The sequence below is a fragment of the Macrobrachium nipponense genome, chromosome 7 (genome assembly GCF_015104395.2).
Source record: "Macrobrachium nipponense isolate FS-2020 chromosome 7, ASM1510439v2, whole genome shotgun sequence".
NCBI classification, from domain to species: domain Eukaryota; kingdom Metazoa; phylum Arthropoda; class Malacostraca; order Decapoda; family Palaemonidae; genus Macrobrachium; species Macrobrachium nipponense.
In genome coordinates this window covers 24,603,515-24,624,157 of record NC_061109.1, presented here as the reverse complement: position 1 = coordinate 24,624,157, position 20,643 = coordinate 24,603,515, and the positions used below count along the sequence as shown (strand labels likewise).

Genomic DNA, 20,643 nt, shown 5'->3' with positions numbered 1-20,643 from the left:
GAAGAAATGCCTGTCACAGTCGATCTGTTGCCACCCCACTGAATTTCGGTGCCAGATATTCTTCGCCCCTTACCAGACTCCTCAGAGTGCCGGGACAGACTCTCTTTTGCAGGACTGGGAGGGACTTCAAGCCTATGCTTTTTCCTCCGTTCTCTCTGGTGAGGTCAGTCCTCAACAAGTGAGGGCAACCAAGCGTCTGGATCTCACCTTGATCGCCCCCTTCTGGCCACAGAAGGAGTGGTTTCCCGACCTTCTGGAAGCACTGGTGGAACCCCCCATTCGCCTGCCAGAGAGACCAGATCTTCTCAAACAACCCCATTTTCATCGGTTCCATCAGAGGCTCCACATGCTTCATCTTCATGCCTGGAGACTGTCAGGAGGTTCTCCAAGCACGAAGGGTTCTCCTCCAGTGGCGCGACAGTTGGCTCTTGCCAGGCGGCAATCAACCAGAGTAAATTATCAGGCTAAATGGTCGGTTTACAGACGTTGGTGTAAGTCTCAAGGACATTCAATTTCTAGACCTTCCTTACCGAAAGTAGCGGAGTTTTTAGTTCATTTACATCATGACAGGGCCCTGTCACCTTCGTGCATTAAGGGTTATAGGTCTATGCTTTCCTATGTTTTTTAAGGCAGGCTTCCTGAGATCTCTTCATCTTATGTCATTAGAGATTTACTTCGATCTTTTTCCCTATCTCGACCCAGGCCGCAGTGTTCGCCTCCGACATGGGCATTAACAAAGTCTTCAAGCCTTAAGGTTCCCTCTGTTTGAGCCTCTGAATTCTGCCAAATTTAGGGACCTCTCTTCTAAGACACTCTTCCTTGTCTCACTGGGCTACAGCCAAGAGGGTGGTGAACTGCAAGCACTCTCTTTTCTGGTTGCCACGATCTGGACAAGACATGATTTTGTCATACCTTCCTGAATTTGTCGCAAAGACTGAATCGTCTGATAATCCCATTCCCAGGTCTTTCGTACTGAAGTCGCTGGTCGACTTTGTTGGTAATTTAAATGAGGAATTGGATCTTTGCCTGTTAGGGCGCTCTCATGTTATTTACGCCGCACGAAGGACATTCAGGGTCGTCCCCGTCATCTGTTTGTTTCACCCGAAATGTCAAGAGACCTATTTCAAAGAATGGTGTATCCTTTTTTTCTTAGAGATCTGATCGTTAAAACTGGTGGTTCGGCTGCTGGGAAGACCAGACGCCGAGAGCACACAGTATTAGAGCAGTTGCTACATCAGTAGCTTTATGAAGAACGTCTCAGTCGCCAAGGTGCTTGAGGCGGCGACTTGGCGTTCTAATTCTGTTTTTGCCTCTTTTTACTTGAGGGATATTTCTCTAGTTCTAGGCGACCTTCGTTCTTTGGGCCCGTTGGTGATGGCAGGACAGGTCGTCAGACAGGAGAATTAGGTAGTCTTCCTGTTTTACGTTTGGTTGCTACCTGTATATTATTCATTAATTTTTGTTTTGTTGTATATATTTTTTGTTTTTGTATTATAACCCATGGCAGTTTTTTGACGTAGTTATAATGGGAATTAGGCAGTTTTGGTATTTAGGTGTTTTTGATGACAAGGACTGACTGCTTGGCAACTCATGCTGCTTCCATTTCAGTGTGAAATGGTTCCAGCCACTGGGTTGTCGGCACTGGCGACTACGCTTCTCCCAGGAGTCGATGCTGACCTAGGACTAGCCACTGGTTCGCTTGTCCTGACGACTCCTGCTTCTTCCACTGTCCTGGACAGGGAATTAGTCGATGGATCGTCTGCTGTCATCTGTGACTCGCTCACCATCTACTTTTTGTCTCACCTGTCTTCTCGGAGTCAGACACTCGTGTGAGATCAGGCGACATTTAGTAGCCCTGAGTTTCTTGTTGACGAAGTCGGTTGCGTTGATACACCCCCGATGATCGTGTAACACGAGACCAGGTTGGACTGTCAGGCATTCGTCCTTCGGGACTGAATCGCCTTTTTGCTCCGCGCTCCTTTATCTTGGCACCCCCAGGAAGCTCGAGTTAGGAGTTGCTCATGAGCCGATTCGTTGCTGGCGACTTCGGGTTGCGTTGATACACCCCAAGGTTTGCTTAGCTTTGAATCGCCCAGACAGTCCAGACACTCATCCTTTGTAGGGAAAAGAATAGTGCTTGATAGTCTTCAGGGTGCAGCCTTGCTGTCCGCAATTCGTCTGACTGTCACCCTGGTCGGGCACCTGACTTTAGTACAGACGGACTGACTATGCACTTACTCCTTGTCCTGTGCTACCGCAGTTGGTGCATTATGGTAGGAGACTTTGAGTTGTTAGTATCTTTGACCTTGGGTTGAGTTTTGACTGCCTATGATATATATTTCTTTGTTTGTTTTCTCCTATTCTGTCCGAAGGGGAAATTGTATTCAGATTCCCTCCTCCTTTTCAATGTGGTTAATCGGGCTAGATAAATTATATTAAGGTAATGTTTATTAATATGGAATTTTTATTCTAAAATTAATATTAATAATACTTACCTGTATAATTTATCTAGTCCCACCCATCCTACCCACGATCTGCCTATCACAACTGATTTGAGGGAAGGTTTTTCGTATCTGTCAACGACAGTGTTGCCAACTGGCGGACAGAATAGGAGGTAACAGGGTTGCCAATGTGGTAAATTTTGGTGCGGTTTTTGGGATTTAGGCTAGATAAATTATACAGGTAAGTATTATTAATATTAATTTTAGAATAAAAATTCCATATTTATCTATTATCGGAGTGAAAACAGTAAAGTGTTTTTTCAATGCCCAATAGTTTTTGTTAAAATACTTTTCTCTCAAATTTTTTTTACGGTCAAGTTTGATGGTACTATACCAAAGTTTATGGTAGTTTCATCCATTTTGCCGATACACGATAAGTCATTAGCAGCATGAACATTATTTTCTCAGCTTCTGCTACAACTTGCAGCTTAAATTTAGCAGTATATTTCCGTGTCAATCTTTTCTTCTTGGTGAATGAGGGTATAGTAATGTAAAAATATTTCAGTCCTATTCTACTTAACATCATTTGTTACATAACTGCAGTAATTTTTTAATACTATTGTACGATGGTTGAAATGCAGGCAAAACTGCTGTGGTTATCCATTTTGGTTGTTCATACCAAAACCGCTGTTTCTCTTTCGGTTGTTTATGGCTGTAGTACGTTTACACAATGAATATAACGTTAATAACGATACTTTTAGCATTCTCTTTTACTTTTGTAGTGTACTTAACTAGAAGATGGGATAGATAAAGAGATAGAGGAAAAGAAGTTAGCCTATTGTAAAATGGTCTTAAAAAATTAACTCGCATGATACAGGAGAAATATGATAAAATCATTTTTATGGGAGAAAACTTGGGGGTTTCATGTTACAATGAGATTGTATGTTACATGAGTATATACAGTATTTAGTGAGTTATATCAGTCTTACCTTGTGATACACAGTGTCATTATGCACCAAACAATTTGTGACTACAATTGTTTTCCAGGATTTTTTTGTGTGTGTTTACAGGCAGTCCCCAGTTATTGGTGGACTCAGTCAGTGGCAATCAGGTTTTTATGGATGCTAGACTAGCAATTTATGGTGTCATAACGCGCTAAGTTCCAGTTATCAGCGCCTAATATAGTTATGGCACCATAACATATCTAACGGGCGTGCCATTAACCGGTTATCAGCACCATTAACCAGATATCAGCACCATAAATTGCCAAGTTTCAGTAAATGATGGTTTTCACTTATCAGCACCCAGCCTAGAATGGATCCCCCACCGATAATTGGGGACTGCCTATAGATGTGTGTGTGAGTGTGATAGATTTTGTTAGAAATTAAGAGTAAATCAGCATTAAAGAAACTCCAGTAAAATGGCCTGTCTCTAGTAATTTTTTATGAGACTAGGTTTTATGGTAGATTATAGCAAATACTTTAGTGTAAAGTATTTACGAAAGAAAAATAATGAAATGAGAAGAGAGCCCAGAAGTATTTTTTTGCTAAAAACTAATCAGGATGTCAGATTTTCTCTTATTATAAGAAAACACAACTTCCTCCCTTGTACTAGTACAGGGCTGAACAATTTTATATACAGTATCTGTTATTTTATGTTACTTGTTTTTATGTTTAGTAAAAAAAAAATATTTACATGCTCTAGTTTGTTTTTTGTTTACATGAATTTTATCTTTCTTCTGTGTTGTAAAGGTTTATTTTATCAGGAAAATTTCATGTGCACAAATAAGACAGATTTAAAAAAAAAGGGAGTTGAGAATAAGCAGTCACTGCAAGTTATGTGGTTTTGGTATGATTTCTTAGATTTATTCATTATTAGCTGACCAACCTGGTGCTGCCAGGGAAAACTCAGAAAGACAGTTAATCATTTACCAAGAAACATCCCAACACTCCAGGTTTCACACCAGTCCAAAAGGTTGTCCCATGGCTGGGTCTTTGCTGGGACCCGTAGTAAATAAGGTCCCCTGAAAGGGTACAAGTTTGAAACCTATGCGAAAACCTTCCTTGGGTCAGATGAGGGCTATGAGCAAAATTTAGTCTAGATTGGTCAAGTGGGTGGTTGGATTTCTATAAAGCATAAGATTAAATACATAAAAGTTTATAAGTTTAGATATTCTTATATATAAATGTGAATAAACTATATGCAGGGGTCCTCCCCGTATTTGCAGGGAATGCGTACCACCCCTCCCCCCCCCAAATAGTTGGAACCCTTATAAAAATGCTTTAAACCTCCTATTTTGTTAGTTAAAACTCAAGAAAAACCCACTAAAAATTTTTATACCTGGTTTTTTTTAATAGTTTTATCACAAAAAGTGCATTTTTAAGAACATAGAATGATAAACAGATTAAGACAGTGAGGAAGCTCTCTGCAAAACATTTATTAGAGATGAAAGGAAGTGATTTGATTGTAAGTCAACAAGATGACAAGAGTGCCTTGTGTTTGATTTAATTTTCAAAGGAGTCTTACATTTTCAGATCCTGTCTTGCTGTTGCGATGGACTCAGTTTTGCCTCCTTATTGCACCAGAAGTAGCTACTTTTTGGAATGTACGAAAAATGCTGCTTCGTGAAGGCAGGCTTGCAGCTGAAACTGATTTACATCTCACTAAACTTATTTTATCAAGAAACCGCCAAAGTGTATGGAAGTGTTCCAGCATAGGAAGTGGATGTTTTCTAACATTACTGCCAGAACAGTTTGCATGCAGGCAAATGGTGAAAATAATGGCTTGAATGAAAATAACCAAAACGGTGTTAGGGATATGGTTGATTTAAATAGTATCAAGCAGTTTCTCTTTGCTGAATTAGATTTATGTACTAGCACTGCCAACAAGCATCAGAATAATTACCACTCTTGGAACCACCGTTTATGGATCATTGAGCAGTTTTGTAAATATGCTACCTTTCAAGAAGTGTGCAGGCTTGAGTATGATGCAACTCATAATTGGGTTAGTGTTCATGTGAGTGAACATAGTGGATTACATTACCTTCAATACCTTCTAGACTCAATTGTCTCTGTGGTTGAGGAGAAGAAAGTTAATACTATCCAGGAGATGATGCCCTATGTAGATTCAGTGGAAAAGCTTTATATCAGGGAACTTGAGTTCAATAGAGACCTTATTGAAGAATATAGAGATCATGAAGCACTCTTTTGCCATCGCCGGTTTTTGTTAACACGAATGCGAGATCTTCTCTGCTCCTCTCCACAAAGAACTTGCTCTCCTCCTCCACCAGCATTAAAGAGATCATGTGTTGAAACAGTCAATAGTGAGTGGAGTGCTGTTCTTCTTGGTGAACGAGAGTTAATTAACAGATGTCTCCTCACAAATTCATACCAAAAAGTTCTTGGGGAGAAACATGCCCAGTGGTTAAACAATGTTGTTGGTATTTGAAGGTTTAAGAAAAAATATAATATATCTTAGCAAATTTATGTAGGGTTGTTCTTTTTCCAAGGCAGAAATGTGAAAATGTTGATGAAGCCTGCAATGGGTATTACATAGACCATTCTTTTAAAGCCTTCTAGGTTGCAGCTTGAGAGTTAATTTGCATTTTAGTGCTATAATCTCCAAGTGGTAGGTAGTGCCACTTGTCAGCATACCAACTCCAATCTTTATTCAGAATTGCCATTCTGATAGAACAGGTTTTGGGTATGTATTAGTAAGTGAATTATTTTGGGAGTTCATATTTTTGTGCATTAAGAATTATATGTCCTTTCAGTGTTCATACCTACTTTGCTTATACATACTGCCATGGCAAGAATGGTACAGTGATAGCCAAGAATAGGCATCAGCATTAGAGTGAAGTCATGACTTTTCACTAGAGGGTACCCCTTATTCACAGTCACAATTGTTATTAGATACTTCAGCGACCTAAAGTGCAAACTTTTAGGTGTTAGCTCTGACTGACAAAACTCATTATTTCTTTTTTCCTGGTTTTGTTTTTTAATAATAATTCAGCACTAATATTGTTTACTTATTATTAAGTTGTTGTACAGATAGCTTACTGTCTATTCCAAGTGTTTTGGTTAAGTTACAAGAAGATATGAGAGAGAGAGAGAGAGAGAGAGAGAGAGAGAGAGAGAGCACAGTTTTACCATTGAGCAGCCTGAATTTTTGTGTCATTACAGTGTGTTAACTTGCTTTGCTTACTTGGTACTCGAGAAACCTAGAAATAAAATATTCATTTTTCCTATACCTAATTGTTTCTGCACTGTTTGTGATAATTCAATCTGTGCATTCAACTAAAAAATCAAACTGGTGAATAAATTTTTCTACAAGACAAGCTGCTTGATATCAAAAGCAAACTGTGACTGGTGAATGAAGTATCATAACAGAGACCCTTTGATGGGAAAACAAGAGTAGGAATAGAGTGGTGAAAGCATGTTTGGTTGGTTTTGTTTTATTGGTGTGAAGTGTATTGATTAGATGAGGAAAAAGAGACTGAAAGTAACAGAAATTGCATTTTTGAAGGAGCATTTGCTGTTTGAGTGGAGAGAGTGACAAATGAGAGCCCTAAAAAATGGACACAGAGGGAATATGATAATTGTTAGGAAGGTCATTTAAATTTTTGTGGCATATGCTAAATAGTGAGAGTTGGAGAAGTTATGTCCAGTGGGAGAAATTGATGGAAGAAGAGATAGAGAGTAGGGAAAAATATGAGGGTATAACAAGGAGAATGATTGGAGGGAAGGAAATAGCTGCATAACAAATGCACATGTTAAGAAATAGAAGAAAATTGTAAATCCACAATCAACAACTGTGGGAAGTCAGATGGAAAGAAATAAAAAAAGATTGTAATTCCATGATCTGCAGCTGGGTGGACACAGTACACTGTAGAGCAACAACAGTATTGTTTACATTATTTTTCTTATTTTGCTTGATTTTTCTTGAAAATTCTTGAATTTTCCACTGCCCTTTCCTAGATCCATTGACCAACACCATTAACATAATCATTGCAGTTGTTTGACCATGTTTTCTCATGAAAAGAGGCAAAAAATCTCCTTGATACAATCTTATCAAGTGTTATTCATCATCATAAAAGAATTACTCTTTTACCAAAATTAGTGCCCTTGTGGCCAGGAGGTTACATTTTCCTTAGTAGAGGGGAGAATTCCCTATCAACTTGCCACACCTAACCAGCAAATTGTCAGCGTGACTTATTTGGCAGGTTCATTAAGGTAGAACTTGTGAAGAGAGTCCTAATTAGTTGTACTGGCCTTATTATATTTCAGTGATGAATCACTAGTAATTGCTTATCATGCATTTCTTACCAGTCCTCAGGTGATGCATTTGTTAGCCATCAGTCATCTGGTGACATATGACCACGCTGTTTTTCTGAGTAATAAGTATTTGTTTTCCTTTGGTCATCTCTAATTTTTATTATTTGTCATGGGCAATATTCAAATTATTAGTAGCAGATTCCCCTGTAGGGCCCCAATTTTTTTATATTAATTTAATTATCACAGTTGTTAAGAATACTTCACAGCTTCATGATATTTCCCACAAAAGATTAAATAACATTTTGTGCTTCCTAACAGTAACAATATACTGTAATACATTTTGGAGTGCCCTCTTAAAAGTCCCTCTGATTAACCTTCTGCCACTCAGTGAAACAAATAATAACTGTAGTGAGAAGGAATTGCCATCTCTATAGGGTTACTTTTCAAAAAGACTTCATTCTTCAGTTGATAACTACACTCAATTAACACATTACTGTTCCAGGAAGTATTGCATAAGGAGATAGGTTTTTAGTAGGGGTCATGAAAATTATTATGCTGCCCTTTTAATAGCTTTTCGATTTGACAACCCTGTAATAGTTGATATTCATAATTTACATAGTTGGTGTGAATTTTGTCACTTACTATTACCCTAATACATTGATTGGGATGTTTGCTATTGATTTAAAGGTTGCATTCACTTAAATGGAAGAATTGTAGTGCTTTGAAAATTTGGTATTACCAGAATATGAATGTTCCACTTGAAAAAAAAAAAAAAAAAAGATGCCCCTGTATCTAAATTTATATACTCAGTGGAACTCAGTAACTTTGCTTTTCTAACAATCACTGTGCAGCTAGCCAAGGTATGTCCTAATCAGTAAATCAGAGATCATTTGGGAGTGTACTAAGACTTCCAGTGTAAAATGCATACATAAATCTGTAGATAATTTAAGGAGAAAAAGATAATTATATATTTTTTTTTAAACTCAAGGTCAGATTTAGTTGCCACAAACAGGTTTTTATGTCCAATCTATAACCTGAAATGTTGACATTTGCTCACATAGAAAATTGTGCTAAAGAAATATGGATTCCATTTCGGGTGTATTTAACATTTAGATAGGATACCAAATGTATCCACCTGTTATATCTGTGCTAGAATCACATGCTTGTATTCCCTGGGAATATTTTATTGGTACATACATCAAATTATTGGATTTGATTTTAAACTTTTATAGCATGTACCAGCAGCGCTGCTCCTTTGTAGTGGATATGATGCTGGTCTTTCTGAGGAACTGTGTCTAAATGTTTATTTCAGCTTTTCAAAAGATTTAAAAAATTGATTGAGAATACCTATGTCTAGAAAAGATAAGGATTGGATATTATGGCTCAAATTTTTTAGCTTCCAGATCTGATTCTGAATGTCAAAAACTGACATTTGAAGTATGTGTATTTAAATTACTTACATTTGAAGTATGTGTATTTAAATAACTTTGTGGATGGTTTTTTTTTTTTTTAACAAGTACTGTAGTGGCCAAGACTTTGAAATGTGAAAAAAATATGATCAAAGAAAAATACTGTGGATTTTTTTCCAAAATTCACCTTTAGATCCTTGTACTTCATCTCATTTGTTTCCTGGATTTCTTTATATCTTGCTATTCAACCACTCCAACCCCCACTTTAAACTTATTAAAGTTCAGAATGACTAAAAGTGTCCAGTACTTGGCTTTATAGCCTAAATTTCTTTATTAATTCAGTTATTCTTCCTATACAGGTGTCAATTTTTGAAATTCTTATTACCTTCAACTCGCTTCTTTGTTAGTATTTTCTGGGTTATTCCACGACAAAATTTCGTGGCTACTACAGTTACTACTACATTGCTTCAACATTACTGTTGACTTTGTCAGTCTTTGTACTTGTCTTGTTAAAATCCACTAAATTCAGATTGCTAAATCTGATTGTAAGTATTGGGAGTACGCATACAATAGTTTTGATATAATATTTTTCTGATAAGCTGTTTGCCTGCTAGGTCAATCCTTTTTAAGAAGATTGATTTAATATTGAGGGGCTTCAGTTTTTTAATCTTCTTTATTTTAACCAGATTAAACCAGAGGTTTTGCCTTCTTACAGGACCACAACAGTCACTTCCTACTGCTTTCATAGAGTTTACTAGTAAGTCTTCTCAGGCTGCCATTTAGCATTTACTTGGCAAGCTAATCCTGAACTTGTAGTATTCAGCATTCCAAAAATAGATTAATTTATGACTTTTCTTCCATTGACATCAAAGTTGTTATCTTCCTTGTACTATTGTTTCCCAAGTGGTATCTTCGTAGGTTTTGCAGTCTTTCCTCTTCATTATCATCATCACCATCATCCCCACTGTTGTTATTAATGCAGTTATACAAAAAAAGAACTCATTTTTGTGATGGCTTTTATTTGTGAATAATTCACATATCTCAGATTTTACACAATAGTAGATTAGAAGAGTGAGTGCTTCCTAAAAGCTAAAGATTTTAGATAACAAATTCTCTTTGTGTAACAGTGAAAATATTTAAATGATTCACAGTGTGAAAGCAAAATGAAAAAGGACTTTCCAAAGTTGTTGAGTAACATGGACAGATTTTTAGGCCTTACCAAATAATTTTTATTGAATTACAACTGAAAATTTGACTGCAAGATGGGAAAAGTAAGAGATAAAAAGCAATGAAGTTGCAAAGTTATCACTGCAAAGAACCTTGAGTATTGCCTACAGTGTGCTGCCCAAAGCTCTATAGCTAATAAGAATGGTTAAATATATCTCTGTGAAGCTTTGTTGAGGGGTGCCTTGGTCCAAAGAAGCATTCTTTAGATGGATGTAAGTCTAGAATAATTTCCGTTATATGACTTTGCAAGTGATTTTTTGTTATTCTTGTCGCTGTTTATGTGATATACTAGGAGTGTTATATTATGGACTTGAAAAATTTCAGTGCATAATTGAATCTTAAAATGAATTTCTTTAGGCAGTAGCAAAGGTATGCACAGTCTTGGACCTTCTTTGATTTTGTGATTTATTCTTTTTTAAAATATTTATCCCCAGAGTACGTATTGTGAAAGCATTAATAAGTACGTTGTGATTATTCTTCTGCACTTTGACAGGGGTTCAGGTCCCGTTGCTGAATAACCACTGGTTCCATGCAACGTAAAAACACCATACAAACAAACAAACAAGTAACCTTAGTGTTGTTTATGAGACATATTGAGATATCTTTTTTGTGAAATATTTACAATTAATAATTTTAGGGAAATTTTTTAATATGTACTTTAACAGTAACTATTTAGATCTAGAAATTGCTCCTTGGTTATCCTAATGGATTCTGCAGTAGGTATTCAAGGTGTAAATTATTTCTTTTATTTCACACAAGTGTTTGTAAGGATTCCCACTTTACCTTACATGTTTGCATTGTTCTTTTTTCCCCACATGAATATTTGTGATAAATTTGCTTTGTTGTTGTTTGAATATTGTTGATGCATTATTGATGTGTAGATCAAAATCTTTTGCTTTTTCACTCTGTTTTGTCTGTTTGAACCAATTCCTAGCTATAGCTTAAATCCATTGGGGTATTTGATATTTGACCTGCATGGGACAAATATCCTTGTTGCTACAGAAGTCAGCTAGTTCCTTGGCTTTTTTATTTACTATTGATGTTCTGTGATCTGTGCTTAGACGGTACCTAAATCACATTCAGAATTATCCGGGCTTACCCAAATTACATTGAGGATTGACTCTTGAGACTTGTCATGTATTTGAATGGATGTTGGCTGTATTTTCTGTTTCATTCAACAGAGATGTTATTCTTACAGTGTGTCTTTGGCATTTGGAGGTTTTAAAAAGATGTAACAACAAGATGCTTAAATTCATATCTGGATGCAATTGGAAGGTCAGGGTAGAAATGAGGAAATTGCTAAAGACTTGCTGTATAGAGGACAGAAATAGAACTTATATAAAAAATTGAGATGTTTTATACAAATGATGGGGAGAGAGTAGCAGGTCAAAGACCGGTGGGAACACCCAGCCAATTGTGAAGAAAGGTTTAGGATGAGGACTGGGACTACTCAAATTTCGGAAGAAAACTCAGATACAAGAGAACAGAAAGTCATGTCTAAGACTTTATATGACACACTCAATATATTGATGATTATAGTGATTTACGTTGGTTGTATTCCTTCAGTTTTCTTACACATATTCTAATCTTTATGAAGTAGCTGGGATTGGTAGAATTTATTATGTCTTTTGATATTCTGTAAAGGCTTGCATGTGCCGCATTTCATGTATTTGGTATAACATAAGAAAAATACACCTAATTTTTTCATGGTGGTACACCACAGCTGGGTTATTTTAGACTTCCTGCCCTTTATGGGGTTACTGTGCCTTACATGGCATACTGTTTACTGTACTGTAGGTCCTTTGCAGTGACCATTCTCCCTCCAACTTCATTGTTTTCTAGCTCTACATTTTCAGGCATTCCCTTTGGTCTCTTCCCACCTGATTGTCCAACTTCCCCAAGTGTACCATGCTCAATTTACACTTCTCTTTTTCTTGAGAACAAATCCTTTAGGCCAGCTCAATTAGTCTTAAAGTGTGACTCCATAGTTTTGTTGAACCTTAGAGTAAATACATAAAAATAAAAATTTTACTCCAAAATACCAAATTCTTGGTACGTAATCAGTTTGATATTAGGGTTAGAAGATTTTTTCATGGATCTGGCAGATGGTTAGAAAATATAATTTTAATAATTAAGAAATGCTGTAATTCAATTCAAATTCAAATGGAATGCCAATATAAATGATAGCAATTCAGAAGTTTAGCACGACATGTAGAAAGAACATGTAGAAATGTACAGTATAGTCAAGACAAATGTAGAATAAAGGCATTTAATTATTCTTGAAATTATATTTCAAAATGATATGGCAGTTGGAAATATGTATGTGAATTTAAACCTAATTAAAGTTTCCTATGTTCAAAAAATTTGAAACACGTTGGAACAAGTTTTGTTTCAACAGTATATTTTCAGTAGTTATACAATGGTTGGATTTTGTATTGTTAAAAGCAATCTGTTGGCAAGTTTATCAACTTACATACTGTCAAAAAGAACACTTGCTATTTGGATCCAGGTGGTTGCTTGCATGCTGCAAATCTTCAGCTGGTGTCTTAACGTAGAGAGGGAGTGTAGACACTTGAAAACATTTGAAGAGAAAATTAAAAATATGTTACTAAAAGAAAACTATCAGTGTTTTTATCCAATTCTGCAAAATCCTTTCTGGTAACTTGAAATATTCATTGCAGTTAGTCTATAACAGTACTGCAAGAAAGTTCAGTGTTTATATCGGACATTTCTAAATATATGCTGAAGGTTAAGCCACTGAGCATAAGTCAACAATGCGTATATCTGCTCAGTTATTGGCATAGATTTATTGAGATAGTTGACAGAAAATGTATTCTTTTATATATCATAGAATTATACAGTAATTTTAACCTTCACATAAACTTACCAAACAATTACATAGCTGTAAGCTTTCTGTAACCTGGCAGTTGAAAATTCAAATTATTGGGTGAGGGGGGCCGCTGCCGTCATTAGTGTAGGTGATAAGGGACCCGCCCACTTTCAGGAACACCCGATACTGCTGAGCTAATTGTCATCAATTCATTTTCTGCCAGCCATGGAGTATCATCAGTGGTTTTTGCAATTGTTTTTTTATTGTGTTGTGTTTAGGCTGGCTTAGCTGCTTTTTAGCTTCCATGTAGCTAAATAAGATCTAGTGTTAATATGTCGGACTGTAGATCGTCAGCAGTTAGGTTTTGTAGCAAAGGCTGTAAAACTAGGATGGCTAAGCTGTGTTATGATCCGCACTCCAAGTTTAAAGTGTATGGGCCAGGAATGTAGCAAAGACTTGACTTGCGCTGAATGTCAGGACTTGGATGATCAGGCTTGGAAGAACTTCAAGTCTCATTTAGAAAAGATGGAAAAGGATAGGAAGAGAAAGTTAGCTCTTAGGGCCAAAAGTAAGTCTAGTACTATGGAAGCAACTCCTTTATTAGTCCTACTTCATTGCCACTAACTCCTGTCCAGGTATCTCCATATGCTTCCAATCTTAATACCATTGCCAACTTAGAGTCCAAAATGGACAAGAAATTTGAGTTTTTGGCCAAATTTTGGATTTGGGGATGTCATTTTGAGCTTTTGTCAGGCACCTGACCAATGCCAAGAATTTTGAAGTGCCTAGTGTCAGTGTTGTGTCTGAGGAGGTGGCTGTCCGTCTCCCCAGTTCTCAGAGACGAAGGTCACTGTCCCGCTCCCCTGCACCCGGGAGAAGACATTCTGGAGGTCGAAGGGAGGGTTGGGGGGGGGGGGGGGGCAGGCCTTTGCCCATGGGCAGTCATCAACTCCATCAAGCCTGTCAACTCAAGGGCTTTGACCAAGCGCCATTAGAAAGGCGTAGATGTAAGTGCAGTGCAATTTTCGTCCGACTCAGAAGTGTCATCGCCTGAAAGGAAGCGACAAACTCATGCTGTGGTTTTTCGCCCGCTGAAGGGACATGCTGAGTTTGCGGGTTGTTCGACTCCTCCAGTGAAGACGTCGAAGTATCTGAGGAGTCCACAACCATCTTGTAGTTTTGCACCTGATTAGGTTTTTCAGGATTTAGGTCATTTGTCATCAGACAGTCGGGATCATTCTGGCAACTGACATATTCTGTCACCAAAGTGCTCAGATCAGAGTACTTGCTCTCGTGCTGTTGATTCTCTTCAGCGCTTGTTGAAAGGAATTTCAACTTGTTCACCTCCACCTACACGAGTTGCCTCGCTTGCCAGTCGATCGTTGACCAAGAGGAGTCATTCGACTGTCACTGCTTTGATTTCTCTTGGTACTCCACAAAATGATTCATCGTTGGGACCCTTTAGGCCACAACTTCAAGAACTCGTGGTTTTTTTGAAGACAGCGACTGCTCTTAAAGGGTGGGGATGTTAGTCTGTCACCTGTGTCAACGGAAGAAGAGAAGGAAGAGGACCAAGATTCAATATCTTCGTCAGCATACTTGAGTCTCTTGAAGTATTTGCTAGTCAATTGCTTGGATTTCTTCGAACCAGCTCCTCCATCATCTCCGCCTTCAATTTTTGTGATGGAAGACAGTTGCGAGTAGTTCACCCAAGCTGGTCCTTTCCCAGTCCACCAAGAAAGTTTTGAAGGAGGTGAATGAGTGGTTGGCTGAGAAGTGGGAGTTAGGAAAGTCATCTTTCACCTACCTCCCTTCCAAGCTTCTTAATATGAAGTACAATTGTTTTTGCACAGCTGGAGAAATTCCTTCCTTGGGAGTATCTGCCTCCTCTCAAGGGGACTTCTCTGATCTAGTAGATGCGATCAGAAGGTTGGCATTCGCTTCAGCCAAAGTAATGTTCTGAACTCCAGACTTTGACCATCTGGTGAAGAACCTGTTCAAGGTGATAGAGGTATGTATTTAGCTTCCCAGACTGAACTATCAGGGTGGTCTTGGCCAGGAAGATTTAGGATTGCCAGTCCTTGGAGGAAGAGTTCATGTCAGATGATTGAATGTTTTGTCCTGTGCAGACAAGGCAGTAAGGGATGGATCAGGAGAGCTAGCTTCCCTTTTCACAATGGGGTGCATAAGGAAAGGTATGCTTTCGCTTCCCGAGAAGTAACAACAGCCCAGAAGTCAGCCCTTCTTTTCTCTCCCTTAAACAAGTCACACCTTTTCCCAGAAGAAACTGTCCAACAGGTGCTATTAGACTGTGAGAAGAAATCGACTAATGATCTTCTGCCGCAGTCGACAAGGTACTCGAAGGAGACTCCCCAACAGGAGCTAAGTCATCCCCTCTGCAGAAGCGTTCTTTTTGAGGAGGGAAAACCAAGTCGCAAAATAGACTGAAGTCCACCTTACGTGCTCCAGCCAAGTTGACCAAGAAGCCTGCTCTCAAGTCGACCTCCAAATAATCTGTATGTCCTTCACACACCATTAGGAGCGAGACTCCATTTCTTCTGGGAGGAATGGAGCCAGAGAGGAGCAGAGCCCTCCATGGGTTGTGGAAGTTCTCCGAGATGGTTGTTCAGTCCCCTTTCAAGAAGTTCCGCCGCTGTCCAATGCTCCCATCATAGAAAGATCAGAGAGAGCTTTGGCCATAGCCGAAGAAGTAGAAGCTCTGATCAGGAAACAAGCCATAGAAGAGGTACAAGATACAGACCCCATAGGTTTTTACAACAGACTTTTTGTAGTCCCCCAAGGCATTGAGGGGATGGGGACCCATTTTGGGCATAATTGCTTTGTGTCTTTACATGTGGAAGACGAAGTTTCACATGGAAGCCAGTTGGTCTGTTGTGTCAGCTCTCCAGCCAGGCGACTGGGTGGTGACTCTCAACATGGAGGGTGTATACTTCCATGTCCCTATTCACAGAGAGTCCGAGAAGTTTCTGAGGTTTGTCTTTAAAGGGAGGATTTACCAATTCAGAGCTCTCTGTTTTGGTCTGTCTACAGCTCCCAATGATTTACTTGTATCCTTGCTCCCCTGGGGAAATGGCTACATTTGATTGGGATCAATTTTTCGTTCTACTTAGAAGACTGGCTCATAAGATCCAAGTCGAGTCATCAGTGTGTGTGTGGAGGACTTGGACAAGACATTACATCTAACTCAACAGTTGGGCATAAAAATAAACCAGAAGAAATCCCAGTTATCTCTGACTCAGAAGATTCCCTATTTAGGGATGATTCTTGACTCTAGCTTTTTGGGCTTTTTTCTCCCCAAAGAGAATAGATTCGTGTATGAAGTAGGTACAGGAGTCCTTACTTCAATTGTCTTGCTCAGCTCTAGACTGAATGAGTCTCCTCGGAATTCTAGCATCGATGGAGAGCTTCATAACTTTAGGATGTCACCACATGAGAGCTCTCCAGAATTAGAATTGAAAGGCTCAACTGGACTCGTTCGTTTTCCCACAAACAGAGAAAATAGTCAGATCTTCGTTGGTGACTGTCACTGGAGAGACTGCAAGAAGGGATCTCGCTAGTCATTCTGAACCCTGGCCTAGAGTTGTTCTCCGACGTGTCGGACACAGGCTGGGGAACTCTCTTGGAGGGCAAGAGAGTTTCAGGCATGTGGACAGAACAAGAGAAGTAGCAATTTACTCAGACAACACCACACCCCTGTCGTATGTCCGCAAACAGGGAGGGACTCACTCTTCCTCTCTCAACGAGGTGGCCAAAGATCTTTGGGTGAACAGACACAAGATCAAGCTGTTTCCGAGGTTCGTCCAAGGGAAAATTAATGTATTAGCAGATGAACTGAGTCACTCCAACCAAGTTCTTCCTATGGAGTGGACTTTGAATGTGAAAGTTTATGAAGACCTATGGAAAATATGGGACAAACCATCCATAGATCTCTTCGCCACCTCTTGGAACAATGAGCTTCCAATCTTCGGTTCACCTGTTCCAGACCCTCAAGTGTAGTGAACAGACACGATGCTTCTAGACTGGACAGGTCTTTACACACATGCTTTTCCCCCATTCGGTCTCATAAGAGAAGTCAACAAATTTCAGTCTTATCAGAGCATGAATATGACTTATGTCACCATTCTGGCCCAGGAAGGAATGGTTCCCAGACCTCAAACTCCTTGCAGACTTCCCCAGATTTCTTCCACAAGGTTTATGTCTTCTCAAACAACCCCACTTCGACAGGTACCATCAAGGATTGTCTGCTCTGGCTCTGACAGGGTTCAGACTGTCGCAAGATGAAGATCATCATCTTGCAAACTGTACCAGTCAAAGATGGTGTAGACAAAATCACATCTCTTCTTCTACGACCTCTCTAACACAAATAGCGGGTTTTTGCCATTTTTAAGAGACACAAGGAAGCAGTCCACCTCTACCATCAAGGGTTATAGATCTCTGCTTTCTTCAGTATTTAAGCATAGAGGTCTTGATATTTTGAACAATCAGGACATCAGTGACCTAGTTAAATCTTTTGAGACATCGAAAGTGGGAAAGTCTGGGGAAGTGGACTGGAATCTGGACATGGTTATAAGGTGGTTATCCAGTCCACATTTCAAACCATCATGTTCTTCATCCTTGAAGAATCTTAGAAAGAAGGCATTGTTTTTAGTAGCTTTGGCAACAGCTGGTAGAGTGAGCGAGATCCAGGCCATTAGTAAGGGATTGGATTCACTCAAAACGACGCAGTGTGTTCTTAGTTGGGGACTTTCTAGCTAAAATCTAGGACCTGTCAAAGCCCTGGCCTCGCTTATTTGTCATATGGAACCTGATGGACATTTTAGGACCAAAAAAAAGGAACAAATGTTGTGTCCTGTAAGGGCCATTAGAAGTTATCTTCTTAGGATGGAGAACTTAAGAGGAAGTTCGAATCGTCTCTGTTGTTCAGTGAGAGACCCCTCCTATCCTCTCTCTAAGAACACTATTTCATTCTTCTTAAGAAGCCTTATTCTGGAAGCTCACTCTCAAGCCCAGGAAGCAGCCCTAAGCATCTTGAAGGTGAAAGCTCACGAAATTCGAGCAGTGGCAACTTTCTTAGCTTCTAGACACAATATGTTGGTGTCCTCAATTCTGCAAATGACGTTCTGGCAATCACAGTGAGTGTTTGCATTACATTATCTTAAGGATATTGAAAGTGTTTTTGAAAACTAAAAGGTTGGGGCTGTTATCTATAGCTGGCATGGTGTTGGAAGAGGAACCATAGGGGACCTCTTTCCCTCTACTATCTCCTCGCCTTGTATTTTTTAAGGTTGTCGAGTTTTTGGGAAGCCGAGGGGTACAATGTACCTTGGAGTACCCTCCAGTTTTTTATGGTTAGAGTTGTGGTTTTTTAAATTTTTAGTGTAGGTTACGGTTCTTTCGATTGGTTGTCTGGCCTTCACCCAGGGCAAGGGCAAGCTGTTTATTTTTGTTAACTGTCAGTGAACCTCCATGGTTACAAAATCCCACCATTAGTAGGGATGAACCTGGCCTTTACTACCACATCTACAGGTGATGAGAGTGCCGACCAGAGGCAGTATCCACCTGCAGCTGCTCCTCTCACAGGTAAGGTACTGCAAACATTATGTAATGTGAGCATATTATTATTAATACTGAAAACTGTAGCTGTCCATTTACCCACCTTCCTTGGAATGTGGAATCAGCTATGTAATTGTTTGGTAAGTCACTTATGTGAAAATGATATTTTTTTAAAATGAGGTTTCACATATACTTACCCAACAATTACATAATCAGAGCCCTCCCTCCTCACCACTGATGGATGTTGAGGCTCAACAAATTGATGACAGTTAGCTCAGCAGTACTGGGTGTTCCTGTAAGTGGGCGGGTCCCTTATCACCTACACTAATGATGGCAGCACCGCTGCCGCCAAATAATTTGAATTTTCGACTGTCAAGTAAGAAAACTTACAGCTATGTAATTGTTTGGTAAGTATATGTGAAACCTTATTTTATTATAAAAATATCATTTGTGTAAATTGGCAAGACGACAATGTATGAATTCTTTCATACTTTAGTGTTCTAAGAGTGCAGCACTTGTATATTTAGTCTTGAGTTGTAAGAATTTAATACAGTAGTGATCTCATAATTCAGATGCTGTTTTTTGTTATCTCGCATTCCATGAACTTAGGCAGCTTAGATAATTGATATTTATGCTATTTAAAGATGTAAGATATTTTGTTCCGTATTTTTATTTCTTTGTTGAAATTAAAAGATTTTCACGTACAAATAGAAGAAAGGAAAGTAAAATTCACAGTGTAGACAGCAGCTGACAATAGAGATTGTTTTTGAAATTTTTCTAGCTGGTTTTGTTTTATCATAAGATTTTAGCCAGTTTTAGTTTGATTGAACATGAAACATTCTTAGCCAAAAATGGAATTTACAATGATAGGTAGATGGATGTGGTTTTCAAGATGTTAATTGTTGTGAAAGAAGTGCAGAAGGGAAGTAGATGTGGCAATAAAGATTGTCTTTGTGACTATGAAATTTTTTATTGTGCTTATGTGATTGGAATCATTCAGTTTTACAGTTCTTGCAGTAGCTATCGCAGCAGCTATGATAATTGTGGATGAACCTAAGAGAGAGAGAGACGAATGTAGTATGAGTGATTATTTTCAGTGTTCATTTGTAAATTTTTTTTCAGTCATGTGTTGGTATATTGGATGTACTTTTGGTTAAACAGAATGCGTTATATTTGTTAAAGGTTTTTGTCAATGTGTACTTCTAGAATATTTCTGGCGTCCATCATCAATGCATAATCACTAAGAATACTTGGTGTGAATTTAGGCTGGCCCATGTTTGCACATATGTACCTAAAACTTTTTATTGAAATCTGGGCAGTCATCATTTATATAGGTAGGGTTGCCCCTCCCCCAATTATTTTTAATAAATAAGCTTACACTTTTCACCATTTTATGTACTACATGTACTTGTGTATCCTAGGATGAGTTTATGTATTTAATATGCACTGTTTGATAAAATATTTGAGATGAAACATTTTGCAAAAATGCCTAGTTATTAAATGGATTTTTAGAGTCACAGAGCTTTAGGTTTTATTTTTAGAACAGTAGAAATCAAATATATAGATCTATATATATATATAGTTAAATATGATATTATATATCTTTTAAAGGAAATATTTATCTTTATCCATAAAAAAACTGTAAATAAAAAGTGTTAAATCAATATTTATTGGTGTTTGTTGTCCCTTTATGCTTTATGAAAAAAATTAACTTGAAATAATGTTTATGCCTTGAGTGAGCCATGAATAAACTATAATGGCAACTTATCAGACCTTAGCTCTTTGTTGGAGTGGTAGGAAGGTGACTGTCTGTAGGATTTCAATATCTCCCCTGGCAATTCTGGCCATGAACTCTGTGAGTGGGTTGAATGTTAGTTGTCCTTAGAATG

General features: G+C 38.4%; 1 protein-coding gene across 1 annotated transcript in view; it reads left to right on the top strand.

The window, feature by feature from the left end:
• LOC135217131 (protein prenyltransferase alpha subunit repeat-containing protein 1-like) overlaps positions 1–12,400 on the top strand; it is a 46,644-nt gene extending 34,244 nt beyond the window's left edge. Inside the window, 2 exon segments of the mRNA XM_064252838.1 lie at positions 4,976–5,127; positions 5,130–12,400. Of these exon segments, the coding sequence (XP_064108908.1) occupies positions 4,976–5,127; positions 5,130–5,888 (911 nt within the window). The 3' untranslated portion in view covers positions 5,889–12,400.
• The last annotated feature ends 8,243 nt before the right edge of the window (positions 12,401–20,643 follow it).